Source organism: Anopheles merus, chromosome 3R (genome assembly GCF_017562075.2).
Source record: "Anopheles merus strain MAF chromosome 3R, AmerM5.1, whole genome shotgun sequence".
In the NCBI taxonomy this organism is placed as follows: domain Eukaryota; kingdom Metazoa; phylum Arthropoda; class Insecta; order Diptera; family Culicidae; genus Anopheles; species Anopheles merus.
In genome coordinates this window covers 4018924-4041114 of record NC_054084.1, presented here as the reverse complement: position 1 = coordinate 4041114, position 22191 = coordinate 4018924, and the positions used below count along the sequence as shown (strand labels likewise).

The following is a 22191-nucleotide window of genomic DNA, read 5'->3' as shown; positions in this document are numbered from 1 at the left end:
TCTCAAGACAAAAGAAAGAGAATACAACGAAAGAAAAACAAAAAATGCTTATCAGTGTTAGGAAAAACTAAAAGTATGGTTGTGATTTATTTTCGCACACACATACAAATGCGTGGCATGCCTTCTTGTGGGTGAAATATAACTTACTACGCATTATAACCTATGAAAATAGTTGAATATCTCCTCCCCGGTGGACACACTAGGACGCTCTGAGACATTATTACCGACCAAGAAGCATCGAGCGATGCTTACTCTTCATCCTCTTCCTTCTTATCACTTTCTCCCTCGCTGGCAGCGCTGGCGTCCGTTTCCGCGGCGCCACCCTCGGCCGGCTTCTGTACACGGTTCACCGAAAGGCCCAGCCAGTTCGAGATCATGGCGATGCCCTCGTCCGTCGATTCGCTGACCGCCGCCAGAATGTCGGCCGTCGACAGGTTGTCCAGCAGCGACAGCGTAGAAGTACTGTTACTGGCTGCCGGCTTCTCCTCTACAACGGCCACCGCCGGCGTAGTCGGTTCCTCGCTGCAGGTAAACCGCGCGAAAAGAGCGGAATGCACCAATTAGCCACAATAAGAAAACGTCAATTCTTCCACGCTCAACGCTTACCTTTCACTGGGAATCTGTTCCTTGATCTGCTCCTCGGCCGACTTAATCACCTCCATGCCCTTCGGACCCATCCGGAAGCAGCCGAGGGGCAGCTCGATCTGCACGTCGCCGAGCAGCATCGGTTCGAGCTGCAGGCAACCACGCAGACCCTCGTCCGTCGGCAGCAGCTCGCTGAACCGGGCGCACATCTGCGCCAGGCTGGAGAACACGTTCAGGCAGGTCGGTGGCGGGTCCGGTCCCTTGACACGCTGGCTGTGCAGCACGCTATCGCCGTAGGAAACGTTCAGCGCGATCCCTTCGTCGGCGGAGAGATACTTTAGCCGCACGCAACCTACACGTGGCGGTGAAGTTTGTTATAGAAAATGTGTGCCAATGTCAAGCGTGTTCTGTAAGGGGGAAGCTTCCTGTTATCTTACCAGGACCGCCGAGATCAATGAGGGTCATGTTGAAATCGATGCAGCATATACAGGAAGGTCCATTGCACAGACAATTGCTGGGGCCCACTTCTTCCTCTTTGGCTTCCGCTTCCTCCTCAGTGGCGAGTGTGAGATAGTCTACAACGCGCAAAAGGGATATTCTTCAGCATACGTATTTGCAGAATTTGTTCTGATTCAAGTTAAGTGCTTCGAAATATACCCCTATTGAAGTTTGAGCAAATTCAAAACAGTTCACAAATTTCAAACCGTTTTCAAGTTGCAGATTGTAAGCTTCCAAAAATTCCAAATCTTTGGAAGAAATTTAACGAGGTTAGACACAAAATTACGTAAATTGATGGAAAAAACGAAATAAACTTTGTTTGGGTTTCCTATTAGTCACGTCTGTTGGTGAATCCCATCCCGACCCCACGCACTCTGTGCGCCTTTCCGTACTTACCCAGTATGCTGGCAGAGAGAGCGGCGGAGCATAAATAGGTCAGTAAGAGGAATAACAACAATTTCTTCATTGTACCGCGGGCGTGTTTCCGTATGCTCTCTTGACTCCCTGGTTGTGTGTGTCTTTGTCTGCCTCCTCTTAGGACTTGTTCTCTTTGGTAGCTTTCGGAGCAGCGTTGAGAGCGTTCCACGCACAGTCGTCTCTGCACCTTCCAGCACCTTCTATTTTAATGTGTATTGTAAGGCGGCTGCCTTCGGTACCTTCCCGTCACCCAGTCGACCCTCTTCGTGGTCAAGTTCACACTTTCACTCGATAAACAATATCGCTTTGCTTTGTACACGCCGAGCTCGTGTCGCCGCAAACACGACAATTTCTACAAATTTGCAAAGTAACACGCACTTGAAGAATGGGGAGCCACTGATGCTACTGCTAACACCCGCCCGCCGTTCAAGATGTCCGGGAGAAATTGGAGAAATGGACCGACTCGACTGCCGTCTGAATCACGACTGCGGCTAACCCGTTCCGTGGCCCGACCGGGAAAGCTTTTACACTATGCCTCCCTCTCACAGCCCCTCCCATCACCATCCGCCGGCCACGAAGAGGATGACGATGGGAGATGAAATGTGCCGAGATCGGTGCGCGAGTAGGACACCGAACGTCGAAGAAAACGCACGGAAGGAAAACGAGATATGCGCATGCATTGGAGGATGAAGTGAATGGCTTACGGGGGAGAGGGGGGGGGGGCGCGGTGTGTCGTGGTGACAGGATCATTGGGCTGGCGACCCAACTGCCACCGAGTGCAACGGGGAGGGGGGAAGAAATTTCATTCACTTCTAGGGCCGGACGATCGTCGCTCGTTCGTAGGTTCGTCGCTGGTAGAACTAGTGCGCGCGCGCGCGCATTCAAGTTGTTCGTTCGACGACGCCTCCAAAACGGGGAACCGCGCTGAAGACGACTCTTTTCTCCAGGCGAGAGGTTAACAGCCTTTCCCGGACCGGTACTGGCAGACGAACACAGATGAAGATGCACGCGTAATTTCCATTCAGAGCGTCACGGCACGTCATCGAACGTGCTTGGAATGGTCGGCTCGTTGCACCGGGAGTAGCATCGTTAACAAATTATGTGATAATCTACGGACATTTTTGGTTCGCTTTCTTCTTCGCCCTTCTTCTTCCCATGCCTATAAGCTTCGGGAGAGCACTGGGAAGATAAAAAAGCGTGGAAAATGAAAAGTGAATTGATCTATGATAAATATTTACCTTCCACCATTGTAGTAACGATTGCTCCCTCTCTCTCTCCCTCTATGCACCCGTTGGCTTTAGCAGCTTTTGGACAAATGCACAAGAGATCAGCTGTTTGTTGGCTTTGGTTGCTTTGATTTCAAGGGCTCAAAAACGGCTGCTGCGATCGTGTGCCTCCCTGACAGCCCTGACCTACCCCTATAGGATGTGAAATTTAGGTCGAGTGCAGTCTGTGGTTCGTGATTTTGTATTACTGTTTCCCGTACTGGAAACGGCACTGGTATTCTGACCTCCAACTTGATCTGCAGCATGCATCGATTCAGGGAAAGCTCCCATCTTAACTGCTGCAACGTGAGTGCTCCATTTTCATGCTCCCTTAGCATGGAACGGGAAATTGGTTTAGCTCCTTTCGAAATTTCGCCTACCCCGCTATTGACACAGCGCGACACCCGGCACAGTTCGACAGATTAACCCAATACAATCGGTTTGGATTAAAGTTAATCCACTTCGATTGAACTGTCACGACAGATTGATTTTTCAAATTCCAAACTCTTGGGTGTCTCTGGAAGAAACAAAGAGCTGTTTAGAAGGTTTTTGTCGCGCACCGTCATTCAAATTGGGCCAAAACTCCAATTTTTCGAGATCCTGTCCCTGCATTTTGCTTTTTCACCTTTTCACACTGATCTTCTCCTAGACTAGACGAAGTATGACCCCGGCCTTTATTTCTATCCCCAAAATGGGGTGGAATCAAGTTACTTATCACTTTTGACGTATGGGAGCGGGTTCCATTTTTAGATCAACAACCGCTCACTACGAATCGTCATGCATAGGTAAGCGAAGACAGTCAACGATAAGGAATGGTTTGATGCGTAAAGCGCAGTCACATGGTACCGTGAGCATGGTTAAATGCAAGTTGTTAATCTGCAAAAACGGTGAAATTACTCATTCTTTTCACTTCAATTGTGCACGATACGATGTATCTCTGGTTCGGTTATTTGTCAACCACGGCCGTTAGTAGTGAAAGTGGGTACGCACGAGACATTTCGTTCAAGGTACGGAGGATATGGATGGATGGATAATAAATGACAAGCGCGCAGTAGTGTATTGTCTTTCCGTTTCATAGATTTATTGTTTTGTTTAATCGTTATATACTTTGCAATATGCTAACAAATAAATTACACAGGTTCTTATACATTATTGCGTAGTTGTGTGTATGTGTATATCTGTGTACTCGGACGAGAGTAATACTTTGTCAACATGGTATGGGTTAACGGCCCAGTCGGGCCGGGTAGGAAAATCCATCAACTTTGTTTCGGGTTTAACATTCTATGCGATTAGTGTTTCGTGTGAGTTCTTTTCTTTTTAATCATTTTAATCTAATAATAATCGTTGGATTTATATATCAGCCATAGGACTAACGGAGAGCAAGCAATAGCCACAACGAAATTCCGTGAAGCAGCGATGTTACAATAAAACGACCCTCCCTCCCAGCGTGATTCTTTAAGTATAATAAACACATCCGCCCGCCAGAGGTCACTGCCCATTAATACCTTTCTTCGGCGCAGCTTTAATCTGCTGCCAATGCAAAAATATGGAGGAAACAGCAAACAGATTGGCCACAAACAAAAAGAACAAAAGCATCCGCCCATCCCCCGAGCTGGCATGACATGATTTAGGTCACAATCTACCGATCCCCAAAACCCAAGGCATATAAGTCTCCCAACGGACAGAATCTACGACGCTGATCGCGCAGCCGGAATCCCTACAGGGATCAGCAACAGCAGCAGCAGCAGCAGCAGGGCAACAGGAAACGTCGCTTCTCGAACGAAAATATATAGGTCAACTAGAAGAAGATCGAACCACAACGCCTGGACGCACATCGTCCGAAAACGGTTGGTTATCCAAAATCACAAGATTACGTTTTGTATGCCCTCCCTTTCTCTCTCTCTCTCTCTTTTTCTCTTTTCCTTTATCCCTCACCCCTTCGTTCTGGTCTTTCGGGATTCCGTCTAGAAAGAAAGGTGGAGAAGCGAGCTAATTTGCATAATTATATAAGTTCATCGTGTCATAATTGGAATCAACGCCGCCGGCTCGCTGTCCAACCGTGTTCTTCCATCCAACCAGGTTTGTCCGTTTCGTACACCATGTGTATCATTTTTGCAACGAAAACGGGGTCCCCCAAACTGCCGCTACAGATTAGAAGCAGAGGAAGCAAAATGACACAGCGAAGGTGAACAAACTGAATGTCTTTTTGTTTGGTTCACCTTCCTTTTCCTATCGAATTCTAAAAAAACCCATTTAGTTAATGCAATTCCTCTGACAAAACGTTATCTCGCGCTCGCTCGAGTTTCGAGTTGTGGGCCACCTTTCACTGAACCATGTTCATGCCCTGCCACCGATGATGATCTTCTTTCCTTTTGCTGCAAGAATGTCGGCATCGGAGACGATGACGATGCATTAGTGTGACCTGCCGCTCTAACCATCTGGACGCTGCTCCACTAATAATGCTTGCGCTTTCACGGGAATATTGCTAATACAATCGATCTCGACACTATATATCATTACTTAAGGAAGGAATAAACTTACCAACAACTCAACAAATATATGTGCACGTAAATATTCACACCCAGTTAGGCAATAAAAGAGCGGGAAGGGAAAGCGGCTTGGTGCGCTCTGCAATGTACCAGCGACGCAGGCGCATTTACAAAACCAAATCAACAGTTCGGATCGTCACGATTTACCACCTAAGCAAATTGAGCTAGAGAATAACTAGATAGATGTAGATTGCGGCGGAAACATGCGGTCAAACATGCGTCCGTTTACACGTTGAACCGGGTCTCGGAACCGTCCGCTAGCATCAGCGTGACGGTGCGATTGTTGATCCAGATTAGCTTGGCCAGCCGCATCGGGTTGAGCCGACCGATGTCCGGTATCGGTGCGGTCGAGTAGCCCTTGATGCAGCGGGTCTGCGATTGACCCAGCCCAAACATGCCGGCACTCGTCTGCCAGAAGGAGAGCCGATTTTCGGTACAGGAATAGCTTACCAGAAACTTGCCGTCCGGGCTGAACGCGAGCGCCGTCACCTGCTTCGTGTGGGCCGGTATCATCTGGCATTTGTTTTGCCGCAGCTCGTAGATCGCTAGGTGGCCGTTGCTGGCACCGACTGGATCGGAAAAAAGGGATGGAGGTTGATAATGGCCATTTTAAGATTTTATTGCACATTAATCACACACTATGGTTTGCTGTAATAATGCTTTCAGCGAAAGTAAATGAATTTAAAATGGAAAACTCACCAGCGATACGGCGCGAAGCGCTGCAGTGGGAAACTTGATTGAACTTGCACATCAACGGACTGACCTCAGCGAGGCCTTTGTTTTTCAGATCGCCTGAGTCTACACAGTGAAGCGTTATGTCCATCACCTGTAGTAAGTGTTAATAAGAAGGGAAATGAAAAAGAGCAAATAAATGCGCAAACGTCACAACGCGCTAAATTGCTGCAACATCGTGACACAGAAATTATAAATCAGTATCAGCTATGTTGAGTCCCATCTAGTTGCAAGCAATTTAATAAGCCGCTTCCGCATCACCCCAGTACCCTCCAAACCCCATTCGCCACCTACCTCTACGAGCAGATTAGAGATCTCCGTTTGCATCTTATCGATGAGCATTTCGACACACTGCAGTATCTCCCGCTTGGCCCGATGCAGCACCGACTGCGTAATGGGGACGCTTATCGCCTGCGCATTCTGTTGCATCGTGTTGTAGCGTGCCACCTCGCGCGCCATCGTCGTGATGAAGGCGGCCGGCCGCGCGGTCGCAATCAGGCGCAGCGCATGGCGCGCCGTCCGGCATGCGTCGGCCTGCGGTGTCAGCGGCAGCTTGTAGTTCAGGCTCGGTATCAGCCGGTTCGAATCGCAGCACATCTCGAGCAGCCCCAGCAGCACCTTGCTGACGTCGATGTACGGCTCCCAGACGGTGAAGCCGCGCCCAATCAAATCAATCGCCGCACGGCGCAGCGGCGTAAAGGCGGGCAGTTTTTGCGTCGCCGGTGCCAGCAGCAGATGCGTGAGGGCCATCGAAGTCGACCGGGCGAGATTGTTATTGCCGATGCCGAACCCTTCGACGACGGAGCTCTTCCGGCGGTTTTCGTTGCTGCGCTTGCCGTCCGTCGCCGAAATGTCCTGCCCGAACTCGGCACCGATCACGCCGAGCAGTACGACCGCGGTGGTCTGCTTGCGCTTCAGCTCCGCTAGGCTGGACGGTTTCCGCACCACCTCTTCCTCCTCCTCCGACTCTTCGTCGTGTTCCAGGCCCGGCTGGCCGGTGGGACTGGAGGTGGGCGAGCCGGCATTCGACTGTCCGGTGGTAGGTGCCTGCTGCACGATCGGTTCCGTGTGCGTGTACATCGGCAGATACTGGGCCCAGCTTTCGACCAGCTGCTTGCGTCCCTTTTTCCCCATCCGTCCCAGCTCACCGAGCAGCAGCTGCTGGGCTGCCTCTCGGATTTCCAAACAGTGGTGCTGCCACCTTCTAGCCATCATCTCCACCTGAGGCCGCTTGAAATTGTTCGCATCGAGTGCGTCGATCTTCTCCGGCAGCAAGAAGCAGTGATGCGTTGACAGCAAACTCCAGCCCTGCTTGATCTGTGCCTGCTGCTGGGTGAACGCTTCCTCCTGCTCCTCCTCATTGCTCCAGGTGGCGCGGGTTGACTGGCGGTGCAGCTTCCGGGCACGCTCCTGCTCCGGTATGAATGTGGCCATATTCATCGACATCAGCGTGTTGGACATTGCCACCATCGCCAGCAGGTGGTTCGAGGTAAGGGTCGTGCTCAGTTCCCAGTGCAGCCGGGCAGTGAACAGCTTCGTTAGGCCCTCCTGCCGGAACTGTTCCGGCGTCATTGCTGCCGTCTTTAGCTCGTCCGCCGTTGAGTTGATAACGATATTGTTTTGCCACGTCGGCAACAGCAGCGACATGTAGCCTCCCTTCGATAGCACTCCGAACGAAACGGGAATCTTGGAAGAGGCACCGTTTGTTTCATGTTACTATTACTGCCGTTCCACCGAGTGTGAGAATGTGGCTCTTTGCTACTCACCATGGGACGCAACAGCCCGAGCTGCGTTTCACACACTTTGTCCAGGTGCGGATCGAGTCCCCAGGAGTGGATTAGCGACAGTAGCAACTGTGCTACCTCCATCACGTGGGTAGCTTCCATGCGGGGGGCAATTTTCTTCGTAATGTCCGAGGAATCTGGAAATCGAAAACAAATATCATCTTGTTTGCACTCACCGTAACTGGCCACGGGTACATCGATTCATTGTGTGTTGCGGTGTTTGCGGTGGGAAATTACTGATGATGTTGTGTCTTCCAAATCGATTGCTTAGACAAAAGCAATCTTTCGTAGAATACTTATTTTCGTACTAAAATTCCAAACCGATCGCAAACACGCGAGCAGCAAGGGTGTGTAGTTGCGAATCACTATTTACTTTCGTTCGCGACACACACGTGCGCTTATCAGCACAGAACTCAGTTGGAACAACTTCGCGCCGTATTTATAAAAGTGCAATCTGCACAAGCGAAACACTATTTGTCTTCCATCAATCACCGCGAGCAGTGCGCGATTTGTTGACTCAGCGCGATCGCGAACTAACGCGCAGTATATAACGCGAGAATCTTAGACTTTGAAATCACAGTTCGCCGCAGAACGCGAGAGCAAGAGCAAAGGCAAAGTGCAAGTTGCGTTCTTAACCCAAATCGGTCAACGGCAATATGGCTTCGAAGCTGTTCGTGTTAGCCTTCCTGTGTATCGCATTGGTGGCGGTTGTGCAGGTTTGAATCAACAACTATCGACATAAGGTGATACCCGTATCAAATAATTTGCGTGAATTGCTTTTTTTCCCCCTCCAGAGTGCACCGCAGTATGCCCACGGCGACGTGCCAACTTATGATGAGGAAGATTTTGACGAGGAATCGTTAAAGCCCCACTCATCGTCAAGTGACGATGGTGAGGAAGAGTTTGATCCAAGTAAGAACCAATGATTATGGGTCTTTAGTTATGAACGCTAGCCCACTAATAAACGTTCGTTTACAGGCCTGCTCGAAGAACACGCCAACGCCCCCACTGCTCGGGATCCCGGAAGGAACCCGGAATTCCTCAGAAATTCCAACCCTGACGCACAAGCATCTGCTCCGGCAGCGTCTTCTTCGGAATCGGACGAATAATTGCAGGAGCATAAAATATGTTATATCACGGAATATGTAGAACGCATTTAAGCATCAATAAAATTACAGAAATGGTATTACACCTAGTTCCATCAGCTCGATGAGTTGTTTCTACAACAAAAATTAGCTTCAACGAATAACAACACAACAGACACTGGTACAAACATCTATGCCCTAACTTACCCTTACCGGTTTCTCCGACATTTTTCACGACGCTTTCCAGCTTTGCCTGCACCTTGGTTTGCACATTCTCCGCACCTTCCTTCATCTTAGCAAGGATACCTTTACGTCGCAAAGAGATGTACCAAACAAACATGAGTATACTACGCAAACAATCATTTTGTTGATTGCTAAGAAATTAGGGAATTAATAAATTATTATACAGGGACAACAAAATGCAACATTCTAACTAGCTGTACAATGAAAAGCATAACATTAAATACACATTCAAATAAACCACAGCTTCTAGTTTCCCAACGTGATTGTGATAAGAAAAAAAATATTATTTTTTTCTTATTATAAAAAAGGAATTTAACAAAACAGGGAGGGAGTTTAATAATCGGCAAATCGGAAAATTAATCCCGCAAAACAACAAACTGAATTCACACGCATACACACTGTGCTAAAGCTGCAAAAGCTACAAAGGCAATCAACGTGAAATGTAACAAACCATGTTTATCTTTCTCTTTTAGTATTTTCTCCATATCGCCAGCCTTATTTTTTACGCGTCCAAAGAAATCTATACAGGGATAGTGTGTGCATACGGAACCGTAGCAACACAAGTGTTGGTAGGGTGGAAGTTTTGATGTATTGTAGTGAGGGTTGTGTGTGTCCAACGTTTTGAGATTTAGATTACATTCAATTAGCACATTTTTACACATACAAGAAGAGGCCGCGTGGAAGAAAAAATAGAGAAGAAGAGACCGTGATGTGAGACACCATAGAACCATCGTATTATCAGATATACTATCACCGGGACATTGCCATTGGTAAAGGTACAGTCAGAACAATGGTAGAATCACAGAATGCATGTCACGTGTACATACCTGATATTTTCTTTCCAGCATCGGAAGCATGGCTATCGGTTCCCGTCGGGATCAACAGTCCTTCAGCCTGCCAACAGAAGGAGAATAGTGTACGAAAATGAATAAACTGAAAAAAACACAAACATTTCTTATCCCTGGCTTACCTCTAATGTGTTGGGACTCATGGCAGCATACTCTTCGGCGTGCAGTTCAAATATCAGTCCTTCGATGTCAAAGAAAAGAATATGGCTCTCGGCGTCTGCAAAATAGCGAAATGGTTTAATATCGCAATGTTTCACAGCTTGAAAATTGTCCTACCTTTGGGATTGGTGCGCAATCCCTGAATAATCAAGGGACTGCTTCGGTTCTTCATTAAAAAGTCACCGTGCTGATTGTTGTGGGCATGAAGCTGCTGCAGCTGATGTATACCACGTTGGGTAGCGTGACGAATCGCGTTAATGTTCCGGTGCCTCAAACCTCTGCAAGCATTGCGTATGTTTTTTAGCAAGAAATTGTCAAATCACATAACCATCCCATTCCATCATACCTGAAGAAATGAACGGCCGGGTTGGCCAGCCCCATTTCCGACGTCGATCCGGTGCTGCTACCCGTTTCGCCACTGTTCTCGTCACACGCGTTCAGCACCTCCTCGGCAAGAATGCCGTGCAGCACACGGTCCAGGTGGCCAGTTTCCATCTGCCATACGTACACCGTACCATCGGAACAGCCGACGATCAGGAAATCATCCAGCGGACGCCACTTGATCGAAATTACCGGAAACAGATGGCGACTGGCAAGTGTGACGCATTTCCGTTCCTGCAGGCTGAGCAGCGTGACCGAGTGGTCCGAAGCTACCGAACAAATGCATTTAAGGATGCGAGGCTGAAGTGGAAAGAAAGACAGACATTCACCATAGCAACGATCGAAGCAAAACGAGGACGTTCATACTTACACTGCACGTCGGTGGTGGAACTAGCAGCTGGGTAATCTCTCCCGCGTGCACACAAAATCTGTGAATCAGCGAACCACTGTACAGATCCCAGAGACAGACGGCGAAATCCACACCGCCGGATACGAGGTGAGATTTATCATAGCGCGAATGGGCCAGCGATGGACAAAGCAAACAATTGACCCTTCCACTGTGTCCGTTTAGGATTTGATGCGGCGGCCAGTCTGCAAATGAACGGGTTCATGAGCACAAGGAGCCTGCGTCACGATCTCCGTCAACTAAATACTGACCACTAAATTGCTGATGGTTTCCATGAAGCAGATGTAGCATTACGGTCTGCGTCGCCGGTACGATAATGATGCTTCCGTCTTCCCTACCGACTACTAGACGACTTTGCTGCGGTAAGTAAATGCTGGCGGTAAGTTTGATCATCGGTTCGCTGTTTTGATAAAGCTGATCCAATATTCCCACCGGAAGGGGGTTCATTTTGTTCCACGCTTCCAGCAGCGAGGTGCAGATGGTTGATTCCAGAGCTAAAAGATTAAGATGAATTTTGATATATTCGCCGCTTAGTACACTTCTCTCATTCCTACTTACATGCGGGATGTTGCTTCTGCGTTTGTATTTGCTTAATTTGTTCCATCGAAATATCCGGCACTGCCCAGATATTCACGTAGCCTTCGGAATCACCCCGCAGCAGATACTTCTGCGTCTTGCCGCTCCGATTGGAGGTAACCAGCTTCATCGTCGGCGGACAGGACAGCGGCTTTTCGCCCGTTTGCGACAAAATGCAGTACAGAAAGGGTATATCCTTGCCAACGGACGGGCCGTGGAAGTCCTTATTGTCCGGGATGCTGTTCGCGGGCAGGCGGAACAAGTATCCCTTGCCTTCGTCCGACCACAGGATGACCCGATCGTTGGACAGAAAGTCGCCACCCATCCACCGCTCGCCGGAGGGCGAAATGACGCTGCACAGCACGGTAAAATCACCCGCGTCATATATCTGCCAGTACTTGGCGCACACGATCAGCACCGTGCGCTGGTTCTGCGAGCAGCAGTTCATCGTGATCGCGTTCAGGCAGCGTATCTGCTTCGACTCATTCTCGTAGATCGGTTCCGAGTACTTGTTTTCGTTCCCGAGCAGCGTCCACACTTTCACCGTGCCGGTGGTGGTGATGGCCAGCACAACGTCGTCCTTACGCTTCGACGGTCGCAGCACGTGCAGCGCCGATATCCAGTCCGGGTTCACCTTCGAGCTGAGACAGAACAGCACCTCCAGGCTAAACGGATCCATCACCATGATTTCCGCATAGTACCCGTTGCAGAACAGCCGGATGTCGTCACAGTTGGCCATGTGGTAGGCCTGGATGTTGGTGTGCACCTGCGGCATCTTGATGCTTTCCGTGCACTTGCCATCGACCAGATCCCACGTGCACATCTCGCCGTTCTCGGACGAGCTCACCAGGAAGTTGTTGTCCTGAATGATGGACGCCCGCGTCAGGCATAGCACCGGTGCCGTATGCCCTACCAGCAGACATCGCGGTGTCATTTGCAGCGTGTCCGGGTCCACCTGCCTGTGTAAATTAAAAACAATGTCATTACTAACCCCGTGCGCCAATGTCACGCGCCCGCAGCACACACACGCCTCATTACCATAAACAAATCTGACCGTCGTAGCAACCCGTCGCAAGGATTTTCTGGTCCCGTGACAGAAACACACTCGACACGCAGTGTGTAGGTGTGTTGGGGCCCCACAGCACCACGGGCACGACCAGGTTCGTGTTCAGCATGGTGGCCAATCGCTTCTGTCCGCACTAAGAAATGGGCTTTTGCCTGTTCCGAATGAATTATTTCCAATTTGTCGATCCCTCGCCTTTTTTTCAGCACCAAATCACGGGATTACACTGTTTTCAGATGCATTATTTACAAATCAGCTGTCAAAGGTGGGGTGGCGTGTATGATGGTGTGTGCGCGTGTATGTGTGTATTGTTTTTATTGATTGGGCTGGCACTGCACGCACGATTTTTGCCCTTTAGCGCACGAAACCACAACGATATAGGCGAAACTTTTACAGTTTTTGCTACCAACGTGACTTGGGAACGCACGGAAACGGTGGTTGGTGGGAAATTGTACCGTTTTCTAAGCAAAAATAGCGATTTTTCTCACGACGAAGCTTGCACCGTCCCGAGCTACTGATAAGAAAATTTTCACTTTGACAGCTGTCACCGTGCGACTCGAAGGCGAGAAATGAGCTGAGAACGTTGCTGGGTGGAAGGTTTGTTTTGTTTCGAAATTCGCACCTAGCATAGAATTGTTTTGAAAAATATGCAAACCGTACCATTCTTGCATGCATGAAGCCTTCGCTGTTTTTGTGCTTGGTGAAGGGTTTCTGCCTTGAAAAGCTCCAATAAACGTTACACGACACACACCGACTTGTTTGCATTTAGAATTCAAAGTACTTTTTTTCTTTCACATAGTTCGTTAGTTCCCATGTTCACCCCCCCCCCTCCCCTCCCCCTCCCCCTCCCCTTATGCTAGCGACACACTGCTACTGAGGTGGATAGTAAGGATTCCGGCCCGGCGGTGGCCCCGGGGGGTAGTATTTGTTGGCGTTCGGGTGTGAATAGTGTGTCCAGCCAGCGGGCGGTTGGGGTGGCATCACTGGAGGCATCGTTACGTAGGGTGGCGGAGGTCCGTGTGCTTGGGGTGGCATCGGCGGCATCGGATATGGCGGATACGGATAGTGTGGATTATCTGTCGTGATATGCTTGGGGATGGGATTTGCTTCTACCACTTCCGTTGGAGGCATAGGCGGTAGCGGGGTCTGAAAAAGAAGCAAGGGAAGAACAACATGGACATGAGACCTCAATTCATTAGGTGATAAAGTGACAACCATTTACCTTGACTGCAATGTTGGGAGAGTTTTTGCTGGTGATGGGCGAAATATTCGCTCGCTTCATCGGGGGCGATGCTTTGCTGGGCGGTAGCTGGGGAGGACTCTTGGACGGTGCACTTTCCGCCTGGGAGGGCTGGTACAGATCCAGCACCTGGTGGCATATCTCTTCCAGTATTTCCATCGTCACGTCCTGCACGAACATGTCCCACCATTTCAGGTGCTCCGGCTTCTTGCCCACCCAGTCGACGACCGTGAACTTGCTGAGCTTGCTGGCCAAATAGATCAACGCTACGGCAATGATTTCCGGCTCCCACTGGATCGACACGGTCGTGCTGAGCGAATCGTTCACAAAGTTCCACGCCATCTGGACCATTTTCTGCAGCTTGGCCGAGTCGCCCTTCAGACATTTGGCGTACTTTACCAGGAACGAGTACGGATGCTCTACCTGCAGATCGAACTTGATCGTTTGGAGCAGGATGCGCTCCAGAGTCATCACTTCTTCCTTTGGATCATCACCGAACGACTGGAACTTCTCGTCCGACAGCAGTCCGCGGGCTGTTTTGATGATGTCCTTACACTTCTTTGGCGTCTCCTCGACCTTGCCGGCTAGGAACAGGCAGCAGCTGGCCGTGACGAAGCGTGGGAACGTTCGGAACGAGTGAAACATGTAGAACCGATGGAAGTAAACAACACCCGTGGCCACCGTGTTGTGCCCTAAGCTCATCGAGGCGCCGGCTTCCATGATGAATCGGGCGCCCTCTCTGCGGTACCGCCGTTCGGTTTCGTAATCGACGCCATCCCTCGCCGAAGGTGTGTTCCGTAGGTCCTTTTTGTCGTAGTACCAGTTTGGCATCGTTAATGAGGGAAATCGGGTACCTTTTTCGTGTATCTAGCAGAGAATTATTTACGAATGCGCTTTTTTGTAAACAATCCACTGACATATGGAAACGTTTTGACAGCTGAGCAGAACGGTTGCAACAGGGTGACTGCTGAAAAAATGAAATGAAATTCTTTTGAAATCGATTCTATTCATATTGTTGCAAATATAGTCCTTTTTCGTTTTTGAAAATTATTTTCAATCTCGTTCATATGCATTCATATTATTTAAACATTAAAATCAAAATTCAGTGACAAAGTCGCGTTGACGTTAGCGATTGCTGCCCATGCAGCAAAGCGGAAGCAGCACGTGAAGCTGTCATGTCAGCGAATCGTCCGCAGGCAGCGCTGCGGTATCGTTTCCGCTTTCTTTTACTTTGTGTATGGTGTCAGAGTAAGGTGAGTTTGTGAGTTGTTCCCGGGAAAAAGTCCATCTTTCGTGGTAAAGTTCATCAAAATAGCGTTGATAGCGTTGGCAAAAGTTGTTGCCGGCCTGAGCGAAACAGATTTGGTTAAGCGTTGTGCAGTTTGGGTGTGAAAATATTGTAATATTGTGCCGGGTGAAGTCTTATTCCCCGACAGCAGCAATACACGGCACATGTGGAACGCAGACGTGTGTGCGTGAAGAGCAAGTTAAGGCAGGGAACGAAGCAAAGTTTGGTTCAGCTGGTTAGGATAGTTTTAAGTCTAATTCTTGGGTTACTGTGAAGAATACTTTCGACGTGTTGGGGATCTTTGATAAGGAAGGTGCACGGCGATCGATTGCTCTCCCGGGGCAACAAGGCACATTTGTGTGCGTGTGTGTGTGTCGTATAGCGGCAAGAGTCTCCGACGTCTGGCGGTGTGGGTAAGTGTCTTAGCCCGGAATGAGCCCCGATGAAAGCCTTCTTTATTTAAGTGAAACATGTCGAGTATTCGGACGCAATATCCCTTCCAAAAATTCGCATAATCCGATAGAAACAATCCCGGCGGGAAAGCGGAACGCGCGACCAAGTGCCGAACCGTGTGATTGGTGCGTGCAATGCTCCGTCACCCGTGTGTGTGTGCTGCGTGCGCGTGTAACGAGCCCAATAGGGATGGAAGCACGAAGGGAAGCGGTAGAGTGTGACTTTTGCGCTACTGTGTGTCGCTGGTTGTATCGTTGGATTGGATTTTCGGAAGTGATATTGTGGTTTCGAATGCTCTTCATGCATTTGGTGGTTCACTTAAATAAAGTTCAGGCGATTGTGTGGGTCCAACGACGAAAACACGTTCTAACGCTCTCCTTTACCCTTTCCATCTCTCCCGTTGCAGCCCGTACGCTCACTCTAAGCAACATCATTCACCATGCCGCAGAACGAGTATATTGAGCGGCACATTAAGCTGTACGGTCGCCGGCTCGATTATGAGGAGCGCAAGCGTAAGCGGGAGGCTCGCGAGCCGAAGAAGCGCGCCGCCATGGCCCGCAAGCTGCGGGGCATGAAGGCGAAGCTGTTCCAGAAGCAGCGCCGCAACGAGAAGATCCAAATGAAGCGCAAGATCCAGGCGCACGAGGAGAAGAAGGTGAAGAAGACGACCGAAAAGGTGGAGGACGGTGCGCTGCCCCCGTACCTGATGGATCGTGGCATCCAATCGAACGCCAAGGTGCTGTCGAACATGATCAAGCAGAAGCGCAAGGAGAAGGCGGGCAAATGGGACGTGCCGATACCGAAGGTGCGCGCACAGGCCGATGCCGAGGTGTTTAAGGTGATCCGGAGCGGCAAGACGAAGCGCAAGGCCTGGAAGCGTATGGTCACGAAGGTGACGTACGTCGGCGAGAACTTTACCCGCAAACCGCCCAAGTACGAACGCTTCATCCGACCGATGGCGCTGCGTATGAACAAGGCGCACGTGACGCACCCGGAGCTGAAGGCCACCTTCCATCTGCCGATCATTGGCGTGAAGAAGAATCCCTCCTCGCCGATGTACACGAGCTTGGGCGTCATCACCAAGGGTACGGTGATTGAGGTGAACATTTCCGAGCTCGGTCTCGTCACACAGTCCGGCAAGGTGGTGTGGGGAAAGTACGCCCAGGTGACGAACAATCCGGAGAACGACGGTTGCATCAACGCGGTATTGCTGGTGTAAAGCAGCGGCGGGGGAGCGGGGGGAAAGGGATGATACATTAAGGGGGAGAGGGAATTGGTCTGAATTGGGTTGTCGCATCCGGTTAAAGACGGACTGCGTAATTCTTCAGCAGTGATAGTGCGCTAGGTATTAAGCTTTTCTTATCTAAGAGCAGGGATAAGTTCGAATCAAACAAATCTCTAACGTAAAGGAGAAGGCACAGGATCAGGATTTTTGTACAAACGAAACAACAAGCCCTGAATAAGAAAGGACCGTTGAAATATGGCGCGCTACATTGTTCAGCGACCGACAATTTAACAACGCTCGTGTTATCAACTCGCATTTTGATGAACGAAACACTCTCGGACACGGAGTAGAACAGGGGGAGAGGAATTTTGTACTCTATCGTTCTAACCAATATTTCCCCCGTTTGGGTGTGCAGACGGTTCAAGATGCAGATCTTCGTCAAAACCCTCACGGGTAAGACCATTACCCTTGAGGTCGAGCCCTCGGATACGATCGAGAATGTGAAGGCGAAGATCCAGGACAAGGAGGGAATCCCGCCAGATCAGCAGCGTCTGATCTTCGCCGGCAAGCAGCTGGAGGATGGCCGCACGCTGTCCGACTACAACATCCAGAAGGAGTCGACCCTTCATCTGGTGCTGCGCCTGCGCGGTGGTGCCAAGAAGCGCAAGAAGAAGAACTACTCCACCCCGAAGAAGATCAAGCACAAGAGGAAGAAGGTCAAACTTGCTGTCCTCAAGTACTACAAGGTAAGGAGCAATCAGTTCATTATTCGTGTGTAACGCAGATTCACCTAAAATCACCTTCAATCGTTCTGTTTCTCTTTTCCCCTGGCACAGGTCGACGAGAACGGAAAGATCCACCGTCTGCGTCGTGAGTGCACCAGCGAGTCGTGCGGTGCTGGCGTGTTCATGGCTGCCCATGAGGACCGTCACTACTGCGGCAAGTGCCACCTGACGCTTGTCTACTCGAAGCAGGAGGAGAAGTAAAAGGTGAAAGTGGCGTGAGCGGAGGGTGTACGGCGCGCTTGGCCGTATCAGTCTTGAACCCCAACCACACCAACCCCCCTCCACACGTGTATGTGGCGTGCGCTCGCTTCTCAGGTTGCTTTTCCACTTCTTCTACCTGGGTTTAGTATAATCGATGCGGCAGCGTGTTGTCCTCTACACGGTTCCACACAAATTGGAAGGGAAAACAATAAAGATGATACGGCTATCGTGTCCTGTATTACATTAAAATCTAACCTCCTGTCTTTTGAATGGTACACGAACAACAATATCACAGATTTGAGAAATGTTTGGACGAATCTTGTGGTTATGTCCTGAAGTAAGGAAGATCAATCCCTTGGAGATTGGCATTAGTCCTCGATATCCTTAGCTTTGCATTGTAGTAGGCTTAGGCTTATCCGAAAATGCTAACTCACACATCCCCTCGTTCAGGTGTTGTGAGTTGCGGAAACCCATGTAACGTTCAGAATTTCAAGAACTTCTTTTCGGACATTCTATTGCGAACACTTCCAAACAAGTTTTGTAGGATGATAGAGCTCTTTAATTCGTATGCATGTTAAAGTTAATCCTCAACAGTTCTTAAAATATGTACACATATGATAATGAAGATGATGATGGCGTCGCGCTATCGTAAAGAACCCTATATTGGATAATTAGCCTAGCATTGGATCATTTGACTTGGCCACACGTAAATTTACCGAGTTAACACCCCCCGTTGTTCAACACAGTTAAAACACCACACATTAATTATCTCTAGATAACAACGGCTAATAGTTACATCAATACATTTACCCCAGGACCCGTTCCCTTCCCATTCCCATCCCTCCCTATCGCCGCGCATTGTGAATATTGACCGTCGTGTACCAGTTCAGCCGTATCGTGCCATTCAGCATCCTTTCTCCCAGCTCACCACCGTCCTCGTCCTCGTCCTCATCGTACTCGCCGTCCTCGTCGTCCTCATCGTCCTCCTCCTCGTCGTAGCTGCTAAAGTACTCGTTGTCGTCGTCGTCTGTCTCGTAGTCATCCCACAGATCATCGTCCACGTCGTACTCCTCGTACGATCCGTCCAGATCGTCGATCTGAATGTCACCGAAAGGGCCACCACCGCCCTGCAGCTGCTGCTGCTGCTGCCGGTGTGGCAAATCGTGCAGCGCGATCCGCTCGGTGTGGATGTTAATTTCGATCTCGCCGCGATAGTTCAGCACCATGCAACCGACCATAATCAGGGCGGGCAGGGCGACCCGATTCTTCCACGCGAGGTTTGTGAGGAAAAGGAACGTGCGACCGAAGGTAGAATTTAACAGCATTTTGCCGCTTGTTTGCTGCTGCTGCTACTAGGCGCAACCTCGGTAATACCATGGAGAGGAAACAGAATCTGTCGTGAGATGTGGAAGAAAAGAGAAGAGAAAAAGGCAAACTATCAGCCACAAAGGAAGTAGAAGCGACAGAACAGAAACCAGAGAGACACACACACACACACACACGCAGCATCGTCAACAAATGCTAAGCAGCTCTTTGAGAGCGCAAGCAAAGATAGCTTTCTTCTTTATTTCAGCAAGCTTTAAGCGATTGCACATCGATTGCCGCGCGCACGTGGAATGTATACGTATTACGAGAGAGCGTGAGAGAGATTCATTCCTCCCCTTCCCCCCACAAATCAGTGATCGTAGTAGTCGACGTGATCTCCCGATTTGAACAGTCCGTTCTGGAGGATGTGTAAAAATTTGGCCGTCGTTTGGTCGGTCGTAAGTATTGTCGTGGTATCGCGCAACCCCTTGAAGTAGTCCCGAATTTCCGGCGCATTCGAGTTCGCCTGCAGATCGACCGTCATGTCCGTGTCGACCGGACCGGGCGAATAGTTGAGCACGGTGACGCCCGCGGCCGCTTCCTCCTCTGCCAGCACGCGGAAGTACATCTCGCGCGCCGCCTTCCCGGCACAGTAGTACGTCATGCTCTGGAAAGGCACCAGGCACGCTTTCGAGGTGATGTTGATCGCCAGCTTCCCCGGGACGGACTGGAATTTGCGCAAAAAGCAGCTGTTCAGCACGGCCACGGTGAACACGTTCGTGCCGAAGTACTGCTCCCACTCGGTACGGTCGTCCAGGTCGGTCGCCTTCCGGCCGATGTTGCCCACCGTGCCGACGTTGTGGATGACGCAGGCCAGCCCGAACCGGTCCGTCGGTTGCTTGCCCAGCGATTTGTCCAGTATTTCGTTCAGCAGCTCCTTCGATGCGGTGGCGAGATCGACCGAGCTCGTCACCACGGTAACGTGCGGATTGACGGCCAGTATCTCGGCCCGGGTGCTTTCCAGCCCGGAGGCGGAACGGGCCAGCAGCACCACCACCGAACCGGCCTTGAACTTGCGCGCCGTCTCGATGGCCATCTTGGCGCCGATACCGCGCGATGCTCCCGTCACGAGAAAGTACGCCACCTGCTCGAGATTGACGGCTGTCGTCGTCGTCGTCGTTGCTGCCGGGGTTGCGGCCGGGGTTGTCGTCGAGGTTACCGTCTCGGAAGACATGATTGGGGTAGCGCTTTCACTGGATTGGATTGCGCTATGGTAGGGCGAAGTAAAAGCGCTCAAAACAAGCTAACCAAGAAAGACACACACACACATTCGTATCAACCACTCTTCTATTTTAAAGGCGTTCGTTAGACTTTTGAGAATGTTAGTGCGTTTTTTTTACACGATTAGTCTTCACACATACCCCCCTCGGAAAATAAATGTAATTTCAATTCTTTTTTTTTATTTGCACACTTACCACAAATTAAGCAAATCGCCACTCCCGTGCTTTAGCGTGACGTCGAACTTTCCGTGCCACTCTCTTCGCCTTCGCGTGGCTCCTCCTGTTCGTCCGCCTCGAGCTGTAGCTGATCGTGCTGCACCAGTTGCACAACCTCTGCCTGGGAAAGGGCCTGCTCTGGGCGTATGAATCGCAGCAGCTCGTTGCTGTTGACCGGTTCCTCCAACTCCAGATCCGCGTCCGTACGCAGCGCTACGTCGCCACCGAGCAACGATTGCATACAAGCTTCGCGACGTTCGGCCAGCTGCTGCAGCACGCCCGGATTGGTCCTCAACCGATGCAAACGCTTCTCTGGCGGGCAGAGATGGAATAGAAACGGAAACGAATGGCGCGGATGCGTGAATTCTAGTGGCTTCTAATGCTCAGCCTCTGTCCGCTACAACGTAGTAGCTTGCGTGTGACGCTTATCAGCCATCGCGCCGTGCGGACAAGCGCCACTTTTTTTCTTCTTTTCCCTCTCTCCCAACACAGACGCGTTTTCTCTCTCCCCACCCCCTTTTATACATTCTTGCATGGAGCGCTTCTAATGTCTAATGTTGGCTGTTTCATTACCTAATGTGGCTAAATAGTTGTCCGAGTCCGGAAGACGATTATCTTGCGGTTGTCGCGGGTTTAGCGGTGGCTGCTCGGGGATGAAGTTATCTTCAAATTCCAGCGAATCGGTAGCAACAATGGTGGTGCTGGTCGGGTCCGCTGGCACTGCTGCTGCTGCTGCGTTGTTCGGTGGCGGAATGTGTTCGCTAATGGCTGCTGGGGTGCTGTTGTTGTTGTCGCTAAACGATTCACTGCTAGCTTTGCTGTCCTGCGTCACCCATGGGTCGGCAAAATTCATTGTATTTTTTCGGGCCCACAGCACCGACGTTTTTCACCCACTTTCCTACGCAACTGAATCGAATATACGCATTTGTTTACGGGGGTGGAAATATTGTAAAACTTTCGGTACCCAAAAAAAAAATTATCACCACAATCGATTGCACTTTTTACAAGGCGTTTTTGGGAATACAAAAGGGGGGAGAAAGCAACGCAAATGTCATCACGCGTTGCAACGTTTTGTGCAATGAAATAATTCGATCGCGTGAAATATTTCAAGCGATGCGGACAATATTTCATACACTACCGACTGTTAGCTTCTTTTCAAAGTAAATCGTATGTTAAGATGTTTTTTCATAGTTAAACCACTTAAGCACAGTGTATTAAATACGTTTTTTCGTTATTATCCAGCAACAAAAATGCAAAACCGTTCAACGCAACTGTCAACGGAATCATTTGAATTGATAACGTATTTTGACAGCAGAAAGTTAACGAAAAAGAGCAAAACAAAAGGTTGGGCTATCACATCGCTTCAAAATGTACACAATCGATGATGGTTTTGATCAATATAAAACATCGAGAATTGCTTCTTTAAATCCGTTGCTAACCACATTTCATAAATCAATAAAAATGCATATTTTTGCTAAGCTTTAATGTTATTTTGAATGGTAAAATCATCGCCAAACATAATTGTTTTCCACTGCTTCCTTTACGTGTATTGCTCACAACTGTCACAATAGCGCGTCACTTCAGTGGCAACGTTAGGTATACGAGCC

General features: G+C 49.7%; 8 protein-coding genes across 12 annotated transcripts; 3 read left to right on the top strand and 5 right to left on the bottom strand.

Annotated features, from left to right (window-relative positions):
* Positions 1–36: 36 nt before the first annotated feature.
* LOC121595402 lies at positions 37–2850 on the bottom strand. 2 transcript variants are annotated; one of them, XM_041919344.1, is made up of 5 exons: positions 2739–2850; positions 1480–2679; positions 1023–1160; positions 607–937; positions 38–522 (listed from the first exon to the last, which is right to left on the bottom strand). In XM_041919344.1, exons 2-5 carry the CDS (start codon positions 1547–1549, stop codon positions 249–251), a joined length of 813 nt encoding a protein of 270 aa, XP_041775278.1. In that variant the 5' UTR covers positions 1550–2679; positions 2739–2850; the 3' UTR covers positions 38–248. The 2 variants fall into 2 exon arrangements, with proteins under 2 accessions (XP_041775280.1, XP_041775278.1); XM_041919346.1 differs by lacking the exon at positions 2739–2850 and having other exon boundaries at positions 37–522; positions 1023–1331; positions 1480–1570.
* A 974-nt stretch (positions 2851–3824) lies between these two features.
* LOC121595400 (WD repeat-containing protein 7) lies at positions 3825–13121 on the bottom strand. Of its 3 annotated transcripts, none has more exons than XM_041919339.1 (14): positions 12567–13121; positions 11511–12487; positions 11204–11446; positions 10917–11137; positions 10512–10846; positions 10283–10443; positions 10129–10223; positions 9986–10052; positions 9610–9678; positions 9123–9221; positions 7813–7967; positions 6341–7732; positions 6014–6140; positions 3825–5883 (listed from the first exon to the last, which is right to left on the bottom strand). In XM_041919339.1, exons 1-14 carry the CDS (start codon positions 12701–12703, stop codon positions 5540–5542), a joined length of 4422 nt encoding a protein of 1473 aa, XP_041775273.1. In that variant the 5' UTR covers positions 12704–13121; the 3' UTR covers positions 3825–5539. The 3 variants fall into 3 exon arrangements, with proteins under 3 accessions (XP_041775273.1, XP_041775274.1, XP_041775275.1); XM_041919340.1 differs by having other exon boundaries at positions 9129–9221; XM_041919341.1 differs by lacking the exon at positions 9610–9678.
* Positions 8290–9025, top strand: LOC121595403. Its single transcript, XM_041919347.1, has 3 exons — positions 8290–8546; positions 8625–8742; positions 8809–9025. Exons 1-3 carry the CDS (start codon positions 8487–8489, stop codon positions 8937–8939), a joined length of 309 nt encoding a protein of 102 aa, XP_041775281.1. The 5' UTR covers positions 8290–8486; the 3' UTR covers positions 8940–9025.
* A 313-nt stretch (positions 13122–13434) lies between the features above and the next one.
* On the bottom strand, positions 13435–14738 carry LOC121596137 (cyclin-K-like). The gene is made up of 2 exons (XM_041920812.1): positions 13814–14738; positions 13435–13737 (listed from the first exon to the last, which is right to left on the bottom strand). The coding sequence occupies exons 1-2, from the start codon at positions 14660–14662 to the stop codon at positions 13462–13464; spliced, it is 1125 nt and encodes a 374-aa protein (XP_041776746.1). The 5' UTR covers positions 14663–14738; the 3' UTR covers positions 13435–13461.
* Positions 14739–14996: 258 nt separating this feature from the next.
* On the top strand, positions 14997–17283 carry LOC121597837 (ribosome biogenesis protein NSA2 homolog). 2 transcript variants are annotated; one of them, XM_041924002.1, is made up of 2 exons: positions 14997–15084; positions 15979–17283. In XM_041924002.1, exon 2 carries the CDS (start codon positions 16012–16014, stop codon positions 16789–16791), a length of 780 nt encoding a protein of 259 aa, XP_041779936.1. In that variant the 5' UTR covers positions 14997–15084; positions 15979–16011; the 3' UTR covers positions 16792–17283. The 2 variants fall into 2 exon arrangements, with proteins under 2 accessions (XP_041779936.1, XP_041779938.1); XM_041924004.1 differs by lacking the exon at positions 14997–15084 and adding an exon at positions 15391–15532.
* Positions 15000–18037, top strand: LOC121597839 (ubiquitin-40S ribosomal protein S27a). The gene is made up of 3 exons (XM_041924006.1): positions 15000–15084; positions 17213–17543; positions 17634–18037. The coding sequence occupies exons 2-3, from the start codon at positions 17223–17225 to the stop codon at positions 17781–17783; spliced, it is 471 nt and encodes a 156-aa protein (XP_041779940.1). The 5' UTR covers positions 15000–15084; positions 17213–17222; the 3' UTR covers positions 17784–18037.
* Positions 18038–18326: 289 nt separating this feature from the next.
* On the bottom strand, positions 18327–19364 carry LOC121597838 (phosphopantothenoylcysteine decarboxylase subunit VHS3). Its single transcript, XM_041924005.1, has 2 exons — positions 19274–19364; positions 18327–19176 (listed from the first exon to the last, which is right to left on the bottom strand). The coding sequence occupies exon 2, from the start codon at positions 19106–19108 to the stop codon at positions 18629–18631; it is 480 nt and encodes a 159-aa protein (XP_041779939.1). The 5' UTR covers positions 19109–19176; positions 19274–19364; the 3' UTR covers positions 18327–18628.
* LOC121597836 (sepiapterin reductase-like) lies at positions 19295–20656 on the bottom strand. Its single transcript, XM_041924001.1, has 2 exons — positions 20564–20656; positions 19295–20391 (listed from the first exon to the last, which is right to left on the bottom strand). The coding sequence occupies exon 2, from the start codon at positions 20320–20322 to the stop codon at positions 19459–19461; it is 864 nt and encodes a 287-aa protein (XP_041779935.1). The 5' UTR covers positions 20323–20391; positions 20564–20656; the 3' UTR covers positions 19295–19458.
* Positions 20657–22191: the final 1535 nt, after the last annotated feature.